This window comes from Rhinoraja longicauda, chromosome 10 (genome assembly GCF_053455715.1).
Source record: "Rhinoraja longicauda isolate Sanriku21f chromosome 10, sRhiLon1.1, whole genome shotgun sequence".
Lineage (NCBI taxonomy): Eukaryota > Metazoa > Chordata > Chondrichthyes > Rajiformes > Arhynchobatidae > Rhinoraja > Rhinoraja longicauda.
In genome coordinates this window covers 15,702,212-15,722,975 of record NC_135962.1, presented here as the reverse complement: position 1 = coordinate 15,722,975, position 20,764 = coordinate 15,702,212, and the positions used below count along the sequence as shown (strand labels likewise).

The 20,764-nt window shown below is 42.3% G+C and overlaps 2 protein-coding genes across 3 annotated transcripts in view; one reads left to right on the top strand and one right to left on the bottom strand.

Moving 5' to 3' along the window:
• Nucleotides 1–18,757, bottom strand: part of map3k9 (mitogen-activated protein kinase kinase kinase 9) — a 73,156-nt gene extending 54,399 nt beyond the window's left edge. For both annotated transcript variants that reach the window (XR_013547766.1, XM_078407119.1), the window contains exons 1-2: nucleotides 18,399–18,757; nucleotides 9,552–10,104 (exon numbers count right to left, since the gene is read on the bottom strand). Coding sequence is in view for 1 of the 2 variants with exons in the window: in XM_078407119.1 (XP_078263245.1) it covers nucleotides 9,552–10,104; nucleotides 18,399–18,713 (868 nt within the window). In the remaining variant the exon portion in view is untranslated. The remainder of the gene's footprint in view (nucleotides 1–9,551; nucleotides 10,105–18,398) is intronic.
• A 203-nt stretch (nucleotides 18,758–18,960) lies between these two features.
• Nucleotides 18,961–20,764, top strand: part of pcnx1 (pecanex 1) — a 224,476-nt gene continuing 222,672 nt past the window's right edge. Inside the window, exon 1 of the mRNA XM_078406252.1 lies at nucleotides 18,961–19,579. Within this exon, the coding sequence (XP_078262378.1) occupies nucleotides 19,511–19,579 (69 nt within the window). The 5' untranslated portion in view covers nucleotides 18,961–19,510. The remainder of the gene's footprint in view (nucleotides 19,580–20,764) is intronic.

The following is a 20,764-nucleotide window of genomic DNA, read 5'->3' as shown; positions in this document are numbered from 1 at the left end:
ATGCTCATATAAAATGAGGTTAAAAAGTGATACAGGATGAGTTTATATTTCTAATAACATGAGAACAAAATGTATCCAAAAATAAAATCAACAGTATACTAGAGACTTAAAGAACAACATAAAATCAAAAAGAGGGTAACAAAACTACAATGACGCATCAACATCAGAGTACTAATGCAGGATCTCAACTCAAAGAGACCATCCCTTTGCCTCGATAGATGTTGAATGAGCCGCTGGGTTCCTCAAGCAATTTGTTTTTTTGCCCCAAACTCCAGCATCTGCAGTCTCGTGTCTCAACAGTAAAGGCTAGAATATGGCATTTTTGATATTTTTTGCAAAAGAGCTACAAAACCTTCAGCAAAACAATTTGACATGATATGATGATACGAGAGAATTTATTTATCCCAGGATGAAAATTGGTCTGCCAACAGTCATAAAACACAAGGTACACGAAACATGAAATTAAGGTGACGAGTGGAAAGTCCAGGATTGGGAAGGGGAGTCAGTCTGCCCCATGACAGAAGGGGAGAGGAGTTGTACAGTTTGATAGCCACAGGGGAAAAAGAATCTCCTGTGGCGTTCTAAGCTGCATCTTGGTGGAACTGTGCTATATTTTTGACGCTAGTTATTGACTTCAGGAAGCATGGTGGAGTATTTGCCCCATTTGCTAGCAAAATGGCAATTTTCAGGGACAAAAGGAACAGTCAAGAAGAATGGAAGCTTCCCGTTAACAAATAATGAAAATATTGCAAATGAAAATAAGGTACGATAGAGAATGGTGGCTGGAGACACATATGTGCCATATGATACAAAGACACCATTTCTCTAGCTTTCCAATATCTTTCAATCTTCATATAATATTTAGTTATGTGGTGAATATCAATTTTTATAAATTTAATGCATTAGGCAATCAACAATAAAGTAAGCTAACAAAGTCACATCAACATTTAGGCTGCATATTGTATATCACTGATGTCATTTTTGGAATTGTTCCAAAAATTTACTAAAAATGTTAAATTTTCTCCTCAAGTACAAATGAAGCATGTGTATTCAGCAACACAGACCAAGGTTGTGCTAAATTTGGTCTACTGGATAATAACCTCCCCCTCGATTTCAGCTAGATGAAGAAGCTGGTTATTGACTTCAGGAAACACGGTGGAGTATTTGCCCCAATCAGCGTCAATAGTGCAAATGTGAAAATTAGTTCAGTTCAGTTTATTGTCACGTGTACAGAGGTACAGTGAAAAGCTTTTTGTTGCGTGCTATCCAGTCAAAAGAAAGACGATACACGATTACAATCAATCCACTTACATTGTATTGATAAGAAATGTTGTTGTAGGAGTAGAGATTTAAGCATGTGCAGCGATTGTAATATGCGATTGTAGATCTGCTTCTGTGGCTAGCACGCAGTCACCTGGGTTGGGCGCCATCTTGGAAGCAGATAAATGGTTGAGAGCTTCAAGTTCCTTGACATTAATATTACCAATGATCTGTCATGGGTCAACCACATTGATGCGACAGCCAAGGCGGCACTCCAACACCTCTATTTCCAAAGGAGACTGAGGAAATGCAGCATGTCTCCAATTACTCTTACAAACTTCTACTGATGCACCACAGAAAGATACTGCTGGATGGCATCACAACTTGGTTTGGGAACAGCTCTGCCCAAGACTGCAAGAAATCGCAGAGTTGTAAATGAAACCCAGTCCATCACACGGACCAGACTTCCCACCATTGTCTCTATCTATACTTCACGCTGCCTCGGAAAAGCAGCTAATATAATCAAAGACTTGCCCCATCCCAGTCATTCCTCCTTCATCCTGCTCCTATCTGGCAGAAAATACAGAAGCTTTGAAGTGCACACCCCCAGACTTCTTCCCTTCCATTATCAAACTTTTGAATGGCCCTTCTAGAGGTTGGGTTACTGTCCAGTTCACTCTACCCCAATGAGGGATTGGACTTTATCCAAGGAACTGATGCACTACAAATGCCCAGAACTATATTTTGCACTCAGTTTCTTCTCCTTTGCCCTATCTATTGTAGTTGAGCTTGAACTGATTGTATCTACGTATGGTATATATGATCTGTTTGGATAGCATGCAAAATAAAGCTTTTGACTGTACCTCGGTATGTGACTATAATGAACCTAAACATTTGTTGGTACTTTTCAGCAAATGTCACTTGGGAGCAGTAATACCGGCTGTTCCTGTTTAATCCCTCTGCTATTCCTTCCTCTAGCCAGTCTGGGAGGAGAAAAGGGCACGTTTAGGTTTAATTATTATTGCCACGTGTACAGAGGTACAGTCAAAGGCTTTGTCTTGCATTCTATCCAAACAGATCAGATTTACTTCACTCCTGTACTGTGAATCCTGCAGGCCCACCCTTGACCATATTTTTTCTCCAAGTACGCAGGAATATGTATAAAAGTGCTCTGACAGAAACGTAACTAAGACACTTTTCCCAATTCTTCTATTGTCCCCTTTTTTCATTTTTTAATAACCTGATCCAATAGTAGCTTTGGTCCTCTTCCAACATAACTGTATTTGTTTGGATATTATGTGTTCATTTCATAGAAAACTGTTTTTCATCCTATGTGCCTTCGAATGACCAGCTGGCCACCATTTCCCTGCCACTTACATGGTTTTAGATGATTACTAGACCTTGTTGCCCAAACTTCTGCATTGGTGCAGCACCCCCCCTCCCCCACTCCCCTTCTCCTCACCCCCACTGCATCCCTCAACCCCCCTTATCCCCCCTCCTTCCTTCCCCCCTCTCCCTCCCTTCCTCCCTAGGAGATAGATTTAAACTTTAAAATGTGAATAACTTAAAAAATATTACACCAATTTCAATGAAACTTCTTCCATTAGCGCCAAAGGGATGACGGTGAGTAAGGTGGGCCTAAAATTGCCGCACTATCGTGTATCATTTTGGCTGTAGTTCAGGAACAAACAAACAAGAGTTTTAGTATATAGATGCAATTTTTTTTAAAACTTTTTTTCTGACACTGTATTGCAAGGTTGAAAGCATATAGCCTGCCAAATGGCCTTTCATAACGTGGAACAATCCCACTGCAGTCTCTGCACATTTTTCATCCACCCCATAACTGCTGATGACAGAGTTGGTGGTTCTACCTCAGGTGAACCTTCCCCCTGATCCAGGAATCTGAACTCAACTGTTGCACAGTACAAATTATCCTAGAGTCAGAGAGCAATGCAGCACAGAAACAGGTCCTACAGCCCAACTTGCCCATGCTGACCAAGATGTCCCATCTATGCTGGTCCCCCATGCCCACATTTGGCCCATATCCCTCCAAACCTTTCCTGTCCATGTACTTGTCTAAATGTCTTTTAAATGTCATTGTATCTACACAAATTATCATTCCATCCTACATACTCGTTTCTGAAGGCTCCATCAAATTAGATAACCGAAGAAGGCATCACCATTACATTCCAATACATGGACTGCATGTAATTACTGCAAGTTGAGCTGAAGGTCTTAACAGGCAGCTTACTGTTCATAGAGCACCCAGATCAAGGATATGTTTCAGGAAACAGTTGAAATGGGAGAGTTAATATTTCATATTTATTTATTTTCATATTTCAGATACAGCGCGGAAACAGGCCTTTTCGGCCCACCAAGTCCGCACCGCCCAGCGATCCCCGCATACTAACACTATCCTATACACACTAGGGACAATTTTTACATTTACCCAGTCAATTAACCTACATACCTGTACGTCTTTGGAGTGTGGGAGGAAACCGAAGATCTCGGAGAAAACCCACGCAGGTCACGGGGAGAACGTACAAACTCCTTACAGTACAGCACCCGTAGTCAGGATCAAACCTGAGTCTCCGGCACTTCATTCGCTGTAAAGCAGCAACTCTACCGCTGCGCTACCGTGCCGCGGTAGCGTCAATGGAATCAGGATATTACAACATGGAAATTGGGCCTCCGCACAGACAAAACCATGCTGTCCATCAAGCACCAAATTACACCAATCCCATTTTATTCTCCCACATTCCCACTATCTTAGCCAGATTCTACCACTTACCTTCACACTAGGTTCATTTTACAATGTCTAATTAAGTTATCAACCTGCACATCGTTGGGATGTGGGTGGAGATTTGAGTATGGGGGGAGGGGGGGATGGTGGGGCACCATACCATTCACAAAGAAGATGTGCAAACTCCTCAGGAATAGCACTGGAGGTCAGGATCACTGGAACAATAACGTAGCAACTCTACTGATTATCAGACTCCCCCACCCCACCACCGCCCCCAGACTCCCAATAATAAGGAAACTCATAACAGGTGGCACATCATTTATTGTCATTACTTCTCATTTCCAGGGACCCAAATTCCATTCTGACTTCAGGGATGATTTTGTGGAGATTATGTGTTCTTCTCGTGCCCATGCGGGTTTTCACTGGGTGCTTCAGTTTCCTCTCACACACCAAAGATGTGTTGGCTGATTAACTGGACACGATAAGTTACCCTTTTGGCAAATAGGATCAAATGAATCATTAATAGATATACAAGTGAGAAAACACTGCAAGGTTCCAGGGAAATGCAATTGCTCTGCTGGGAGCTAGTATGGGCTCAATGGGCTGAATGGCCTTCTATATCATTAGAAAACATTTGGCATTCAATGGAACAAGTGGTATGGTGGTTTAAGGAAACATAGATAGCATTCATTGCATTTTAAGTGTATTGTGAAAACAAATAAATGTAATCATCAGTCAACTTAGACATTTATTTTCCCTCTTGGATCCTTCACTGCAAGTGGCAATATAATCTAATTAACAAACTGCTTTAAAAGTCACTTGCTTTCAACTAGGAAGTTTAAAATCATTTCAACGGCCTAGCTAAACATTCTTCTCCCAGTAAAAGGAATGGTCAGCGATACGTATCAAGGCTCGTTATAAATAAAACAACTCAAATGGATACTTGACCTTCACTTCCAATAAATTCCCATGGGAACAAGCCTTAAAGAGAAAACATACTTAGATATTTTATAGAAAGGCACTCCACCCATCTTACTCAGCAAGTACTCTAGTCAGGATGGAAATGTTGGTTGGTTTATTAATGTCACGTATACAGAGATGCAGTGACAAATCTTTGTTTTGTGTGTAATCCAGGCAAATCATACCACAGACGAGCACAATCAAACCATACATGGGTGGAGCAGAAAGAGAAAAGGAAACAGAGTGCAGAATATAGTGTTACAGCTACTGCGAATCAAATGACTACAAAAATGCAAGATCCGCAATGATATAGTTTGGGAGATCCGGAATACATTCTTAGCTTATGAGAGGACTGATAAAGAGTCATAGAGTTATACAGTGTGGAAACAGGCCCTTCGGCCCAATTTGCCTACACCAACCAATACGTCCCATCTACATTAGTCCTACCTGCCTGCGTTTGGCCTATATTTCTCTAAACCTATCCTATCTAAATGTACCTGTCTAAATGTTTCTTAAATGTCGCGATTGTACCTACCTCAACTACCTCCTCTGGCAGCTCGTTCCATACACTCACCACCCTTTGTGTAAAAACGTTACCCCTCTGGTTCCTCATAAATCTTTCTCTCCGTCTGATAAAAGCAGACAAAAAGCTGTTCTTGAATCAGGTAGCATGTGCTTTCAGTTTTTTGCATTCTTTACCCAATGGGAGGAGAGAGATGTTCTTGATTATGTTGGCTGCTTTCCCGAGGCAATGCGGGTTATAAGTGGAGTCGATGGAAGGAAGCTGAAGGCAGAAAGGGGTGGGGTTGGGACGATGTGGCAAGTGGCGAGATTGCATTGTAGCTGGCAGAAATATCAAAGAAAGATATGTTGGACGCAAAGATAGATATAAAATCCTGGAGTAACTCAGTGGGTCAGGCAGCATCTCTGGAGGAAAAGAATAGGTGACATTTTGGGCGGGAACCCCTCTTCAGACATGGAGCAAAGCCTGGTGGAGTGAAAGACGAGGATGAACGGGATTCTCTCCTTATTCTGTTGGGGGGAGGTGAGAGACATGCAAGAATTGGAGATCTGGACAAGGGCACCATCAAATCACAGCTGAGGTGGGGGGTGGGGGAAAGAGAGAAAGATGACCCATTTCTTTAAAAAAGGACATATCTGATATCCTGGAGTACAAGGTCTCATCTCAAGAGCAGATCCTACTGAAGTGGAAAAACAGAGAATGGAATGTCACCTTTACAGGATGAGACTTGTAGTCTAGGTGCCCGGGAGGGCTTTTAGCAAATGTCAGGGATGGTTTGTCTCCTGAAACAGCAATAGAGAGATAAGATTGGGGAGAGAGGTGTCAGAAATTGTCCAAATGAATTTGGTGGCAGGGTGGAACTTGTAGTAGAGTTAATGTTGATGACGAGATCTGCCCTGTTGCAGGAAGTGGCACCAATGCAGTTGTTTATGCAGTGGAGGAAGAGTTGGGGAGTGGTGCCAGAGTGTTTAGAATAAAGAATACTCCACACAGCCAGTGAAGAAGTGCAGCTGGAGCCCATACACCCTTGATTTATAAATATTGGGAGGAGTCAAAAGAGAAGTTGCTAAAGGTAAAAACTGGTCCTGCCAGGCAGAAGTGAGTGTAAATGGAGGGGGAATGATAGTTGTCCTGTGACTCTTGTTTGATACCGGGGTGAAATTCTACATGACCACCGTCATTAACTCAACCGGGCTCCCAACACAATAGCCAGTTTTATTTTGGCCAGAAAGTTGCTGAAAGCTCAAACTGATAAAGACTCAACAATTCTAAAGGGTGGTTGGAGGAAACAACTCACTATATTTTCATAATTAATGAGTTTTATGATTGAAAGAAAAAAATCAAATGGAAGGGTGAATTACATGTCAAATCAGGTATCGGATACGAAAGAGGCAAAGGAGAAATCAAACGACAAAGACAACAGAAGTTCCCAAAACATCCCACAATGCAAAGTTATGAGATGCACACAAGACTGTCACATTGTCATGCACAACAAATTAATTAACACTTACTTAAGTTGCTAGGAGGCTATGTGGGCTACAAGTTGCTACCCCAAAATATCTGCAAAAGGTTCAGTTCATACCTCCAATATAAATGTAGTAATTGAATAACATTCAATGCATCTCAGAGGCAAGGCAGTGAATGAACTGCCATTTGTTCATACCAGCGCGACAGTAGTGCAGCTTTTGGATGTTCCCATGAAACCATGCAACCACTCAATCTGAAGTTACTGTATTTGGAACAAATGACTGGGATTGCCATTAGCTTCATGATCAATTTGAAAAGAAAATCATACTTCACATCCCAGAGATTAGATTTCATTGCCCCATCCAGTTCTTCGTGTATCTTTTTCATGACAACACATATAGATAGAAAGGTAGAGAAGTCACACTGTATGCTTACCTTCATTGGTCAGGGCATTAAATGCAAGTGTCAGGAAGTCATGATGTAGCTTTATAGGACTTTGGTTAGGCTCATTGGTGTTAGTGCTCAGTCTTGGCCTCCCCTTCACAGGATGATTGTAGAGGCTTTGGAAAGTGTGCAGAGGAAGTTTACCAGAATGATGCCTAGATTAGGGAGTGTGAGCGACAGGTAGAGGTTAGACAGACTTGGATTGTTTGCTATGGAATGTTGGAGGGGGGGGGGGGGGGGGAGACCTGGTAGAGGTATATGAAAATTGTTAGAGGCATAGATCAAGGAAATGGTCACAACCTTTCTCCCCAGGATGGAACTATCAAATGGTAGAGGGCATAGCTTTGTGGTGAGAAGGGCAAAGTTTAAAGGAGATAAGTGGGGCAGGTTTTTTTAGGCACCAATACAGGATGATGAGTACCTGGAACTCACTGGCAGGATTGCAGCAGAGGCAAATACAATAAACTTTGAGACTTTTAGATGGGCACATGGATATGCAGGGAATTGAGGGATTTGCATTACGTGCAGGCATATACAAGTTGGTCTTGGCATCATGTTCAGCACAGACAATGTGGGACAAAGTGCATGTTGCTGTGTTCTGTCCTATGTCCATAATCTTCTGAGATTGACATATTAATATTTCCACACACAATTTGATAGGAGACAATAACTTTACTGTTGCTTAACCACTTGAGTGATAATACTTTGCTATTGTTTAATTATTTGCACCATAATTAAATATATTCTATATTTTTAGTTAAGATATGCAATTTGATTTATGGAAAAATATGATTTAGTTGAAATCAGTCCGTCCGTCCCCCCCCCGTCCCGTCCCCCCCACAGTAGAGGAAATTATAATGCTGTATTTGCCAATCCCATTACAATGGAGGCTGGGTGTTATGTGCAATACTAAGGGAATGCTACAAAGTCAGATTTGCTGGCCTTTGAAGCTGTTTTACTGAGAGACCATTTGCGTTCTGGAGTATGCAAACATTCTATTCTATAATTTTGGGAAAAGCAGAAGAGTTCTAGCAGAATACTGATGAATATTTATCCATTAACCACCATCAATAAAGTCTGTAGTCTCTTTTTGCTCTGGTTTATTTCACTCACATGTTTAAACCGTAATGTTGTATTCTTAATGCTTTAATGTTTTATGCTTTATTCTTAATAGTTTACTGTATGTTTGTGTTGTTACTTGCGAGTGGAGTACCAAGGCGCATTCCTTGTATGTGTACATACTTGACCAATAAACTTTTTCATTCATTCATTCATTCTTAACCAACCCCATATTTAAAGATGTATTACTACAGGTACATTGACCACCAGTAAATCATTGCCCATGAACTGACCCAGAGCACCCCAAACACAAAAGATGCTTTACAAACAGCACATTTTTCTCTCAGCATTGTCAAAGAAAGTATCGTTTTTTTAAACATATTCTCAAATTACAAGAAAGGCTACAGATTAAAAAAGTGAAAAATAAATGCTGCAAATTTGAACTACAAAGAAGAAAATCAAAATAGTGAATAGGTCAGGCCACATCCATGGAGAAAGTGTCAAGAAGCAATGCGTCCTCATAAAAAGCAACCTGGAACCATTTCCAAATAAAGTAAAAGGAGGCTGGGGACGATTGAATGTTTCAAATCCAGGGTCAACTGATTTTGTAGGATAGGCATTGAAAGAAAGGTGCACAAATCAATCGTGACATGGCATAAGTGAATGATGAACAGGGTTCCTCTGGCACAAAGCACACCACCATTTTGTAGATGGCAATGTCCGAGCCAACTTAGAACATTTGCATCAGCTTGATAATGTATTGATTTTTGTTTGCAAAATCATTCTCCTCTCAAGAGTCTCTCTATGCTGAGACTCTGCACAAAACTGTTCTTGTGAGATGCCTTTATTGGCGCATAATGCAATCCAATTACAATGATGCACTCAAACAAAAATCTGCAAACAATTTGGAAAGATTTTAACATTTTGCAAAGCACATTTCTTGAACATGAAATTTGAATTCCTTAATTTTAATTTCACTTATCTAGCACAAGGTAGGCAGCCAAACAATGTATGCCCCCAAAGTTGTCTGAATTCCTCCCATCACACCAACAAGCACACCTTTGCCCAGTGGTATTGATTCTCTGATATACTTACTGTTACTGGATTTGAGGTCCCGGTGGATAATAGGAACAATTGCTTCTTCATGCAAGTAATTCATGCCCCGTGCAATCTGAACTGCCCAGTTGACAAGTATATGAGGTGGAATCTTCTTTCCTGACAACACTCGATTTAAGGAGCCCCCACGGGCAAATTCCATGATCAAGCAGAGATTGGGCTCCTTCAGACAAACAGCCTGTAGAGCTATGATGTTAGGATGCTTCAACATGGCAAACAGTTTTGCTTCCTGCTTAACATTCGCAATGGTCTGGCTGATATCCTCATCTGGGTCCTGCCGAGCTGCTTTAACAGCGACCTCCTCCAGTCTCCAGATGCCCCTGTAAACTTTGCCAAAGCCACCAATGCCAATAATCTCCTCCAGCTGCAGCTCATTGAAGTCTGTTTCCAAGGGATGAGGGTAAACATCTGTGCTCGTATCTTGCAACTTGCTGTAACATGGGGCACTGGTGACATAGTTGCTTGGAAAGATGCCAACCTGGTCATTGATTTTACCCGTCCACCAGCCTTCATCTCCAGAAACCTTGGAATCCTAAACAGCCAAAAAATAATCAATTTATTCCATCTCAATGTATGTACTTTTTGTCCCTGATAGCACTCATCATATCTTCATATGCAGCTGATCATGTTACACTTTTTCCATTTTATTTGACCTACACTGTCTTTCACACATTGCACACACCCCACCCACTTGTTCCATCTTCAATTTCAATAAGTATAATCAACAGTCCTGCTGATCATAATAATTGAGCTATAAATGTTGGAATTTTTTAACAGAAATTAATCGACACGCAACAGAAGTTCCCAATAAAGTTAACTGCGTGCACATTACAGACCTTAAAATTTTCACTCTCCATTATAAAAAGCTTTTCAGAGTTCAATCTGCCATTAAGGTTAAGGGTCTCCGACTGACAAACAAGCTTTTTTTGTTTACAGATGGTCATTGACTTCTGATGCACTTTTTAAACATTTAGTGCAATTCATGTTTAAGATCCTGGTGTGCAATTAAAACTCCAGCTAGTTGTTCTTTCATTCATGACCTGTCCACCCCATCTCTATTATAGATATAGAAATGATCTGAAGCAACTCCAGGAATTAACTGAATGGACACCAGAAGCCAATTTTTAGCTGATGTTCTGTTAAATTATTCTTTAAATTATTCTAACAAAGTTTGCTCAGTGGATTGATGCTAAAATTGTAGAAATAAGAATTAGAATATCTCATTCCACTTTGTGCTATATTACAGACTTCAGCATTGCCTACGTTTAAACTTTTGCAACAACTGAGGGTAACCTCAAACAGAGGCACTTTTTTGAAACAAAACAGATGTACTAATTATAAGAGAAAAGGAATAAGCCAAGTGGCAGTTTTCATACTTGCCAGACACAAAGAGAGGCCATTCAGCCCATTTGGTCCATCCAGCTCCCAATACCACTATTCACCAATCCTATTTTCCATCCCCTTGTTTCCCCGTAACCCTGCAGTTTATTCTCCTGCAATTTACACATGCCCATTAATTCCCCTTAACTCTTTTGTTATCACCAACCCTAACAGGTTGATAATAACAGGTTACCAAAACTGCAACCAATGATTCCAGTCACATCTTTGGGATGGTGGAATAAACCAAAATGGTCATGGGGTGAACATGCAACCTCCACAAAGCAGTGAGGTGAGGATTGAACCCAGGGATCTGGAGCAGCATTATCTCGCCTAGTTTTACTGAATGTTAGAATTTTAAAAAGGAGACCCACAACATTGCAAGTCATGCCAAAAGAACTTGCCAAATATATAGAGAATCTAGTGACATCTGTGGAATTTAATTGGTGAACATTATATTTAGATCAGAGAAAACATGACTATAGGACTGACTTAGATTATGTTTTGTATGCATGTTGAGAGTAGAGGGGGAATTAATGGGCAATAAATGTAACGAGAAGCATCACCTTCAAAAAACAGGACAAGCATTCTGTCTTTCAAATCTTGCTTAACCTTGAGAATAGTTCAACATTCTTAATTATTTCCTAACCACGTACCCATTATTAAGGTTCCACCTTGAAGAATGAATAGCAGTTGCTTGCTTTGATTGTAAAATCATAGCCAAACTCAGCCCTGTTCTCCTCCAGAAATCCACATGAGCAATTGATTTTTACAAGTGTTCAGGAACAATAACCCTGGACAATACATAATCCCTTGGTAGCCCGGAGGCTTTATGCATTAATCTTACAGCTGCCAAATTGAGATTGGTCGCACACAATGAGACAAATTGTTCATTCCTATTACCATCTTTGGTTAGGTGGGTGAACGTAGAACAGATAAGTAATTCAAACTGCACCCCCATGATCTCTCTTGCACAAGGAATGCTTGCCAATATAATTGTTTGGATAATTAATTGTCTGCTGCACATTGCTATAAACAATGGAATAACTCAAGACAAATATCCATTCTTACTTCAATAGTTCTGATTCTCTGAGAGATTACTCTTTGCTTGAAATTTTGCTAAACCTATGCTCCAGAGACTATACAATTGAAAAAGGTACACAGAATGTAAGGAAAGAAAACTGACAAATAATTAGCATTCAGTTCAAAATAATCATACAAAAAAATCAAATTGATCTGAGTAAAACCTTGCCTGCACAAGGAGAACTTAATTATTACACTGTCATCGATAACAAAACTAACAGAAGAAACAGCAATAAAATTTGTGGACAAAATAGATGCTGAAGGAGGCAGGGATTGACAGGATTGATGCCGAGATTTATTTTTCCCCTCATCAGGAAATCTAGACCAAGAATACTGTTTTAAAATAAGCAGTTGCCCTTTAAGACTGTGACCAGAAAGAATTTCTTTGCTCGGTGTTGCAAAATCCTTGGAATTCTACAAGTCAAAGAGCTGCAGACACGGAGTCATTGAAAATAACCAAGACTGAGAGAGATAAACAGCATGAAATGGAGTAGAGACGAAGATCAGGTCACACATTATCTTAGTTAATGGTGCAGCGTTAAGGGGCTGCATGGCCTATTTCTTATGTTCTCATGTCACAATAATAGTAGTAATTTTTTTGTCAATTCTGTTCAAGAGTTTATCAGTATCAGCTGTTAACATGGAAGGTTTCAAAAGTTGCCCAAGACCAAAACTGCAATCTTATCTCACAGTTACAGGAATAGCAGAAATCAGAATGCCAAATCATTGCATACATTCATTATTCAGCCACACCTCGAAACATCACCCATCCTTTTTCTACAGAGATGCTACCTGATCCGCTGAGTTGCTCCAGCACTTTGTGTCTACCTTTGGTATAAACTGCATCAGCAGTTCCTTGTTTCTTCATTTTGCAATATTTAGTGTTTGTGGAAAGACAAGGGAGGTCAGATTAAGGGGGGAAAAAAGACACAAAGTGCTGGAATAACTCAGCAGGTCAGGCAGCATCCCAGAAGAATATGGATAGGTGGAGTTTTGGATTGGGACCCTTCTTCAGACTGATTGTGGGGGGTGGGGTTGAGGGTAGGAGCAAAAGATGGAAGAGAGGTTGGGCAGAACAAAGCGTGGCAGGTAATAGGTGAACACAGGCGAGGGAGGTTTTGATAGGCAGATGGCTGGAAAAGGGCCAAAGAAGGAAAAAAGGTTCAAGGCAAAAGGGCGGCACGGTAGCGCAGCGGTAGAGTTGCTGCTTTACAGCGAATGCAGCGCCGGAGACTCAGGTTCGATCCTGACTACGGGTGCTGTACTGTAAGGAGTTTGTACGTTCTCCCCGTGACCTGCGTGGGTTTTCTCCGAGATCTTCGGTTTCCTCCCACACTCCAAAGACGTACAGGTATGTAGGTTAATTGGCTGGGTAAATGTAAAAATTGTCCCTAGTGGGTGTAGGATAGTGTTAATGTACGGGGATCGCTGGGCGGCACGGACTTGGAGGGCCGAAAAGGCCTGTTTCCGGCTGTATATATATGATATGATATGATTGAAGAGTTGTGAATTATCAAGGCAGAGGAAAGAATGTAGGTGGAGGAGGATGGGTAGGGGAGAAATAGGTGTATGTCCCGGTGGAGAACAGGGGCATGGGGGGGGGGGGGGGGGGGAAGAAGGGAGGATGCAAGGAGTAAGGAAAGAATCTCCTGGATAACAAGATAAATTGAGGCTCCAGACAGAAAAAGGCTCTGGTCAGGTATAAGGCAGTTGTGATCAAATGTATCCCTGGAGGAGACCAAGAGACTGAGGATCTCAGGAAGAAAATCAGGAGGGCAAAAGGGGTTTGGGATAGACATGGTAGATATGGATGAGGAAAACCCAGAGATAGATTGAAGTACATTAATGGAACAAGGCCGGGTATCGAGAGAGAGAGAGAGAGAGAGAGAGAGAATAGGGCCCTTCAGAAATCCGAGCAGTATCGTCTTTTCTTTGAGTGAATAGCACATAACAAAAGCTTTTCACTGAACTTCAATACACGTGACAAGAGTAATAAACTAAACTGGAGAAAAGAAGTAGGGGACGTTTCAGGTCAGGACCTTTCATCAGGCTTATGGGGAATTTGCCATGGGGAAGTTGAGTGAAGCTGTGATGAGGTACAGCTCGATGTTATTTGTTCACCTGTGGATTTTTTTTTAGATTTTAGAGATACAGCGTGGAAACAGGCCCTTCGGCCCACCGAGTCCGCGCCGCCCAGCGATCCCCGCACATTAACACTATCCTACACACACTAGGGACAATTTTTACATTTACCCAGTCAATTAACCTACAAACCTGCACGTCTTTGGAGTGTGGGAGGAAACCGAAGATCTCGTAGAAAACCCACGCAGGGCACGGGGAGAACGTACAAACTCCGTACAGACGGCGCCCATAGTCAGGATCGAACCTGAGTCTCCGGCGCTGCATTTGCTGTAAGGCAGCAACTCTACCGCTGCGCCACCGTGTCTGACATGTTTTCAGATGATGTTGCCAAATACAATATATGAGTGAGAAAGAGAGAACCAAAAATGTAACCCAAGGATCTTTTAATGGTAACAATGTGGGAGATGGATGAGATGCCATCCCTGTAAAAGATGGATGGAATAGAGTCAATTGACAGGCAAGTCATTTTGGCTGGATAACAGAAGCTCTAGAAGAGGTATGGATTGTTTCATGCATGGTTATAAACTGGTCAAGAAGGAAAATATTTGGGATATTTGTAACCGAGTAGTACAGGCAGGTAACAGTGAGGTAAAAGATCGTCATAGTTTTACTAAATAAGGAATGGGGAGGGGGAAGGGGGGGAAAGAGATATGTGTTATTAATGGCCAACATCATTTTTCCTCAATATTTAAATTAAATTATCACTTGATCTTTGAAATACCAGAAACAACAATCCTAATTCACAAATCTCAACGAGCACTTCAAGAAATCCAGACAAGAGTCATTAAATAATGGTCCACTCCCTCTAAGCCCAATGTGTCATTCCCAAAATAGCTTCCAGAAAGTTCTGTTGTATTCCAGCTGTGGTCTGATCAGAACTGTCAATATAACTCAGCAGGACGGGCAGCATCTCTGGAGAGAAGTAATGGGTGATGGTTCAGGTTTATCTGATTGGGGATCGGATAAACCCAAAACATCACCCATTCCTTCTCTCCAGAGATGCTGCTTGTCCCGCTGAGTTACTCCAGCTTTTTGCATCTATCTTCGATTTAAACCGGCATTTGCAGTTCCTTCCTACACAGAACAGTCGATAGCTTAAGCATAGCTTCTAACCCTCTTATTCAAAATCTCTATCAGCATTCCATTATTTTCTGTACATTCCCATAACAAATTCTAGTGGATTTAAGAGAACCACTTTCAGCCCTCTGTCTTTGGACTTTAACTTATGCTTCACCTCTAAAGTAAAAATTAATTTAGAAGAGTTCTATCCATTCATTATGTTAATTAACATTGTAACCAAATGGTTCCATCAATATTCTTTTGACACCAACGATTTTCACTAAGGAAGATACAAGTAATCTCCCAGATGTTCTAGTGGCCAGAGATCCTAGGGTGACGGAGGAACTGAAGGAAATCCACATTAGGCAGGAAATGGTGTTGGGTAGACTGATGGGACTGAAGGCTGATAAATCCCCAGGGCCTGATGGTCTGCATCCCAGAGTACTTAAGGAGGTGGCGCTAGAAATTGTGGATGCATTGGTGATCATTTTCCAATGTTCTATAGATTCAGGATCAGTTTCTGTGGATTGGAGGATAGCTAATATTGTCCCACTTTTTAAGAAAGGAGGGAGAGAAAACTGGAAATTATAGACCAGTTAGTCTGACATCAGTGGTGCGGAAGATGCTGGAGTCAATTATAAAAGACGAAATTGCGGAGCATTTGGATAGTAGTAACAGGATTGTTTCGAGTCAGCATGGATTTACAAAGGGGAAATCATGCTTGACTAATCTTCTGCAATTCTTTGAGGACGTAACTAGGAAAATTGACAGGGGAGAGCCGGTGGATGTGGTGTACCTTGACTTTCAGAAAGCCTTTGACAAGGTTCCACATAGGAGATTAGTGGGCAAAATTAGAGCACATGGCATTGGAGATAGGGTACTGACATGGATAGAAAATTGGTTGACAGACAGAAAGCAAAGAGTGGGGATAAATGGGTCCCTTTCAGAATGGCAGGCGGTGACTAGTGGGGTACCGCAAGGCTCGGTGCTGGGACCGCAGCTATTTACAATATACATTAATGACTTGGATGAAGGGATTAAAAGTACCATTAGCAAATGTGCAGATGATACAAAGCTGGGTGGTAGTGTGAACTGTGAGGAAGATGCTATGAGGTTGCAGGGTGACATGGACAGGTTGTGTGAGTGGGCGGATGCATGGCAGATACAGTTTAATGTGGATAAGTGTGAGGTTATCCACTTTGGTGGTAAGAATAGGAAGGCAGAGTATTATCTGAATGGTGTCAAGTTAGGAACAGGGGACGTACAACGAGATCTGGGTGTCCTAGTGCATCAGTCACTGAAAGGAAGCATGCAGGTACAGCAGGCAGTGAAGAAAGCCAATGGAATGTTGGCCTTCATAACAAGAGGAGTTGAGTATAGGAGCAAAGAGGTCCTTCTGCAGTTGTACAGGGCCCTCGTGAGACCGCACCTGGAGTACTGTGTGCAGTTTTGGTCTCCAAATTTGAGGAAGGATATTCTTGCTATCGAGGGCGTGCAGCGTAGGTTTACTAGGTTAATTCCCGGAATCGCGGGACTGTCATATGTTGAAAGACTGGAGCGACTAGGCTTGTATACACTGGAATTTAGAAGGATGAGAGGAGATCTTATCGAAACGTATAAGATTATTAAGGGGTTGGACATGTTAGAGGCAGGAAAAATGTTCCCAATGTTGGGGGAAGTCCAGAACAAGGGGCCACAGTTTAAGAATAAGTGGTAGGCCATTTAGAACTGAGATGAGGAAAAACTTTTTCAGTCAGAGAGTTGTGAATCTGTGGAATTCTCTGCCTCAGAAGGCAGTGGAGGCAAATTCTCTGAATGCATTCAAGAGAGAGCTAGATAGAGCTCTTACGGATAGTGGAGTCAGGGGGTATGGGGAGAAGGCAGAAACGGGGTACTGATTGGGAATGATCAGCCATGATCACATTGAATGGCGGTGCTGGCTCAAAGGGCCGAATGGCCTCCTCCTGCACCTATTGTCTATTGTGTCATAAAAATCTGGATATTTGTTCTCTGATCAAAGTTGTATATGTTAAGTTTGTGGTTATCAGTTGCCATTTTCCTCAGGAAATAGCTTTTGTGCTCTACAAGCTAATTGAACATTTTGAGCCACAATTAGCCTCCACCGGAAGAGTGTTGTTGAATGGTGACACGCATCCCCACCTGCCTTGTGCCTGCACAGCCATACAGAAGGATCATGATCAGGAAATAGCAACTGGCTTCTGGTGGCAGGATCACCAGAATCAGTAACCCACACTTTCTGTCCTGAGCCTCCTCCACTGTCAGAGTGAAGCCCAACACAAATTGGACGAACAGCACCTTATATTTCACTTGGGCAGCTTACAACCCAGCAGTATGAATGTTGACTTTTCTAACTTCAAGTAACCCTTGCTTTCCCTCTCTCTCTCCATCCCTCCCCTATCCTAGTTCTCCAACCAGTCTGACTGCCCTCCTGATTACATTTTATCTTTGTAAGCCTCGTTGTCACCTTTCGCTACCAATGATCTATTCTACATTTCCCTTGATTGTCCCCTTTGATCTCTCATTTTCACTCTTTACCCTCTGTGTCTCCCACTCCCCTGACTCTCAGTCTGAAGGGTCTCCACCCAAAACGTCACCCATTCCTTCTATCCAGAAATGCTGCCTGTCCCGCTGAGTTACTTCAGCATTTTCTGTCTGTGACCCGTGTTGAATATGTGGAATGGACTATATAGTTGCAGTCCCATCGAGATCCTTTTGTGAGCACATTGTGACAATTACAGCACATGTCCATCCTGCGTCTCCTATCAGTCGGTCAGTCAATTCTTCACCAGATCAATAAATTATCCCTCCAGAGCTTCAACTTTATCACAGTCTCTTCCGACCATTACCTGTCTTCTTGGAAATACGAAATGCTTTCCATTTCATAATGCCTGACAAAACCTTCGCAAATCAGTGCTGACTCTCTCTGGAACAAATAAAAGAAATGCCAGTTTTCACTTGAGATTAAGGGATACAATGCAGGGAGAGGGGAGCGTACCTCAAATGGAAATGGTCAACTCTTTTATATATGTACATTATATAGAGATTATATATATATATATCTTGATGTATTTCAACTGCCACAAGGGACCCTTGTGTTTGCTCCGACCACCCCGCGTTGGATAACGGGGTTCGCCGCCAACCTACCTTGGAGAGCACCTCCACCACGTCGCCCTTGCACAGGCTGAGCTCGTCCTCGGCGCTCGCCTCATACTCGAAGACGGCCGTCCAGTACAGGTCAGCGGTGGGTTGTTGCTGCTCATCTTCCTCCTCCTCCTCCGCCTCTTCCTCCTGCTGCTGCTGTTGCTGCTGCTGTTGCCAGGCTTCCTGCGACGCCCTATCCTTATCCCCATCCTCACCCTCTTCTTTCCCCGCCGCTGTGCAGGAGGAGGAGGAGGAGGAGGAGCAGTGGGCTGCGGCAGAGGAGGGTGACCTGATGAACACGGATCTGAGCTGCTCCATGGGGAGGAGGGAAGGGCAAAGGAGTGGCGGTGGCGGCAGCGCCGCTCCTCTGCTCGCATCCGTCTCCACCTGCGGTTCGGCTTAACCTGAGGACTGGGGAGGGAGGGAAGGAGGGAGGGAGAGAAGGAGGGAGGGAGAAATCCCACTGTCCCGCCCACTCCTCCCCGCAGCCAGCCCACCGATTGGCGTGACCTGCCCTGCCGCTCCCAGTTGGATAGGTCGCCTTTGGCTGTCGATCAGCCAGGAGCTGGCGGGACGTCCCGGGCATTTGGGCACAGCAAAGGTTGCCAATCGATTGGCGATGTAACCCGACCAACCTGGCGCTCTGTCAGTTCACTGGAAGCCGACAAATCCCCCCACGCCCCGATGCATTGTTCCACTGGCTGAGCTCTGCTCTAAAATAAACCATGCCCACCCAGCCAATTCCTCCTGCAGTCCCGGGATCTGAAACGCAAATGGACCTTGGGAATGAAGTGTGGGAGCTCGGGATCCGATATTGGATCAGCGTTCATATGATTTCAGCGACGGATGTGCTTGTCCTTTCATTTACCCTGGCCGGACGACTTCAAAACGCGCTTTGCAACTTGCGGTCCCTTTTTTGCAGTGCAGTTCAATCAGAATGAGCATCCCGGTCAACGTTCGTGCTTTTGGCACGGAATCTGAGTTTACTGGCGTTTGGGTGCTAACGCCCCTTTGTGGAATCAAATAACGCGAATGAATAAATATGTGGACACGTCGTAAACAAAGGCATGTGCGTCCCGTTAGAAAATTGTACAGATGATCAGGTGCTCTATTGAATGTCATCCTGGGCCGTGGCTGGAGGGGGTCGAAGCCCCAACAAAGTCGGCAATCTGAGGACAATTGAGGTAAAATTAAGATTGCATGCCTGGTTTTCGAAATAAAGAATGTAAGTAATGCGCAGAGACGCCTTGTACCCGGCAGAAAAAGTATAATAGCTGACACAAGTTAATTTCTCTTTTTTGCTGAAAAATCAACTTGGATTACGTTCCTGCACGGTTTGGATATCACAGTGCGTTTAATACTGAGTTGGGAGAATTTAACACTTTTAGTACGAAGAGACAGTGATAAATGGAATATTTTATCCATGGCATTTCAGTGAACAAACCTTCTCCAAGGCCAAAAGCACTGCAGAAGACTCCATTATCAATCTATATTTAACGTGCCATTTTACAGATTTTAAATAAACTAATGAAAAAAGCCACATGACACTTTTGTTACAGACTGGTTGATAGTTCACATGCTTTGATGAGTAATTAGTCAAGTTTGCCCTGTCGAAGTTTAATTTTGATACTAAATATCTTTGAGTTTAGACGTGCAATATGACAGCAATTTTATACGACATGACTGCTAGAAATTAAGAGAAACTGGTGATGGATATATCAGAATTAGGCAGGCAAATGGATAAACATGTATTGAATTGACAAGCTTTAAAAATATATATATTATTATTATTTTTAAAAAAATATAGATATTTTTTGTGTGGGGAGGTCAGAATAGGCCATTCCATGATGCCACATACATATCAAGTTAATGGGTTGAAATGTGACAGATGGAGTTAAATGCGAGGAAAATATAAGATCTGCATTTAACAAAGCTGAATCAGAATATTTTCTAATAGGAAGGGCATTGGAAACTGTGGAAGAACAAAGGGATTTAGCTATCCACATATATAGAGGTCAATAAAAGCGAATCAAAACGACAAATGGCATTTTAGGCTTTATCTCAAAGAGGTGGGAAGACAAAGGGCTGCAGTTGGAGAGGGTGATTGTCAGACACCATCTGGTATATTCAATTCTGTTCTATGCAGCACAGCTGGATTTACCTGGTTCGATCTGCTGCACTGATACTGAGGATAAAAGGCATAGACACTGAAAACATAAGCAAGGCATAGTGATATTCCCTTGAATATATAAGTTAGTCAGTGGCAACAGTAACAATCCCTTGATTTAAAGATGATCTCTGACAGCATCTGAGGGGTAACTCAGTAATTCAGTGTTGGACTTGGCACATCTGCAGAAATTCCATATGTT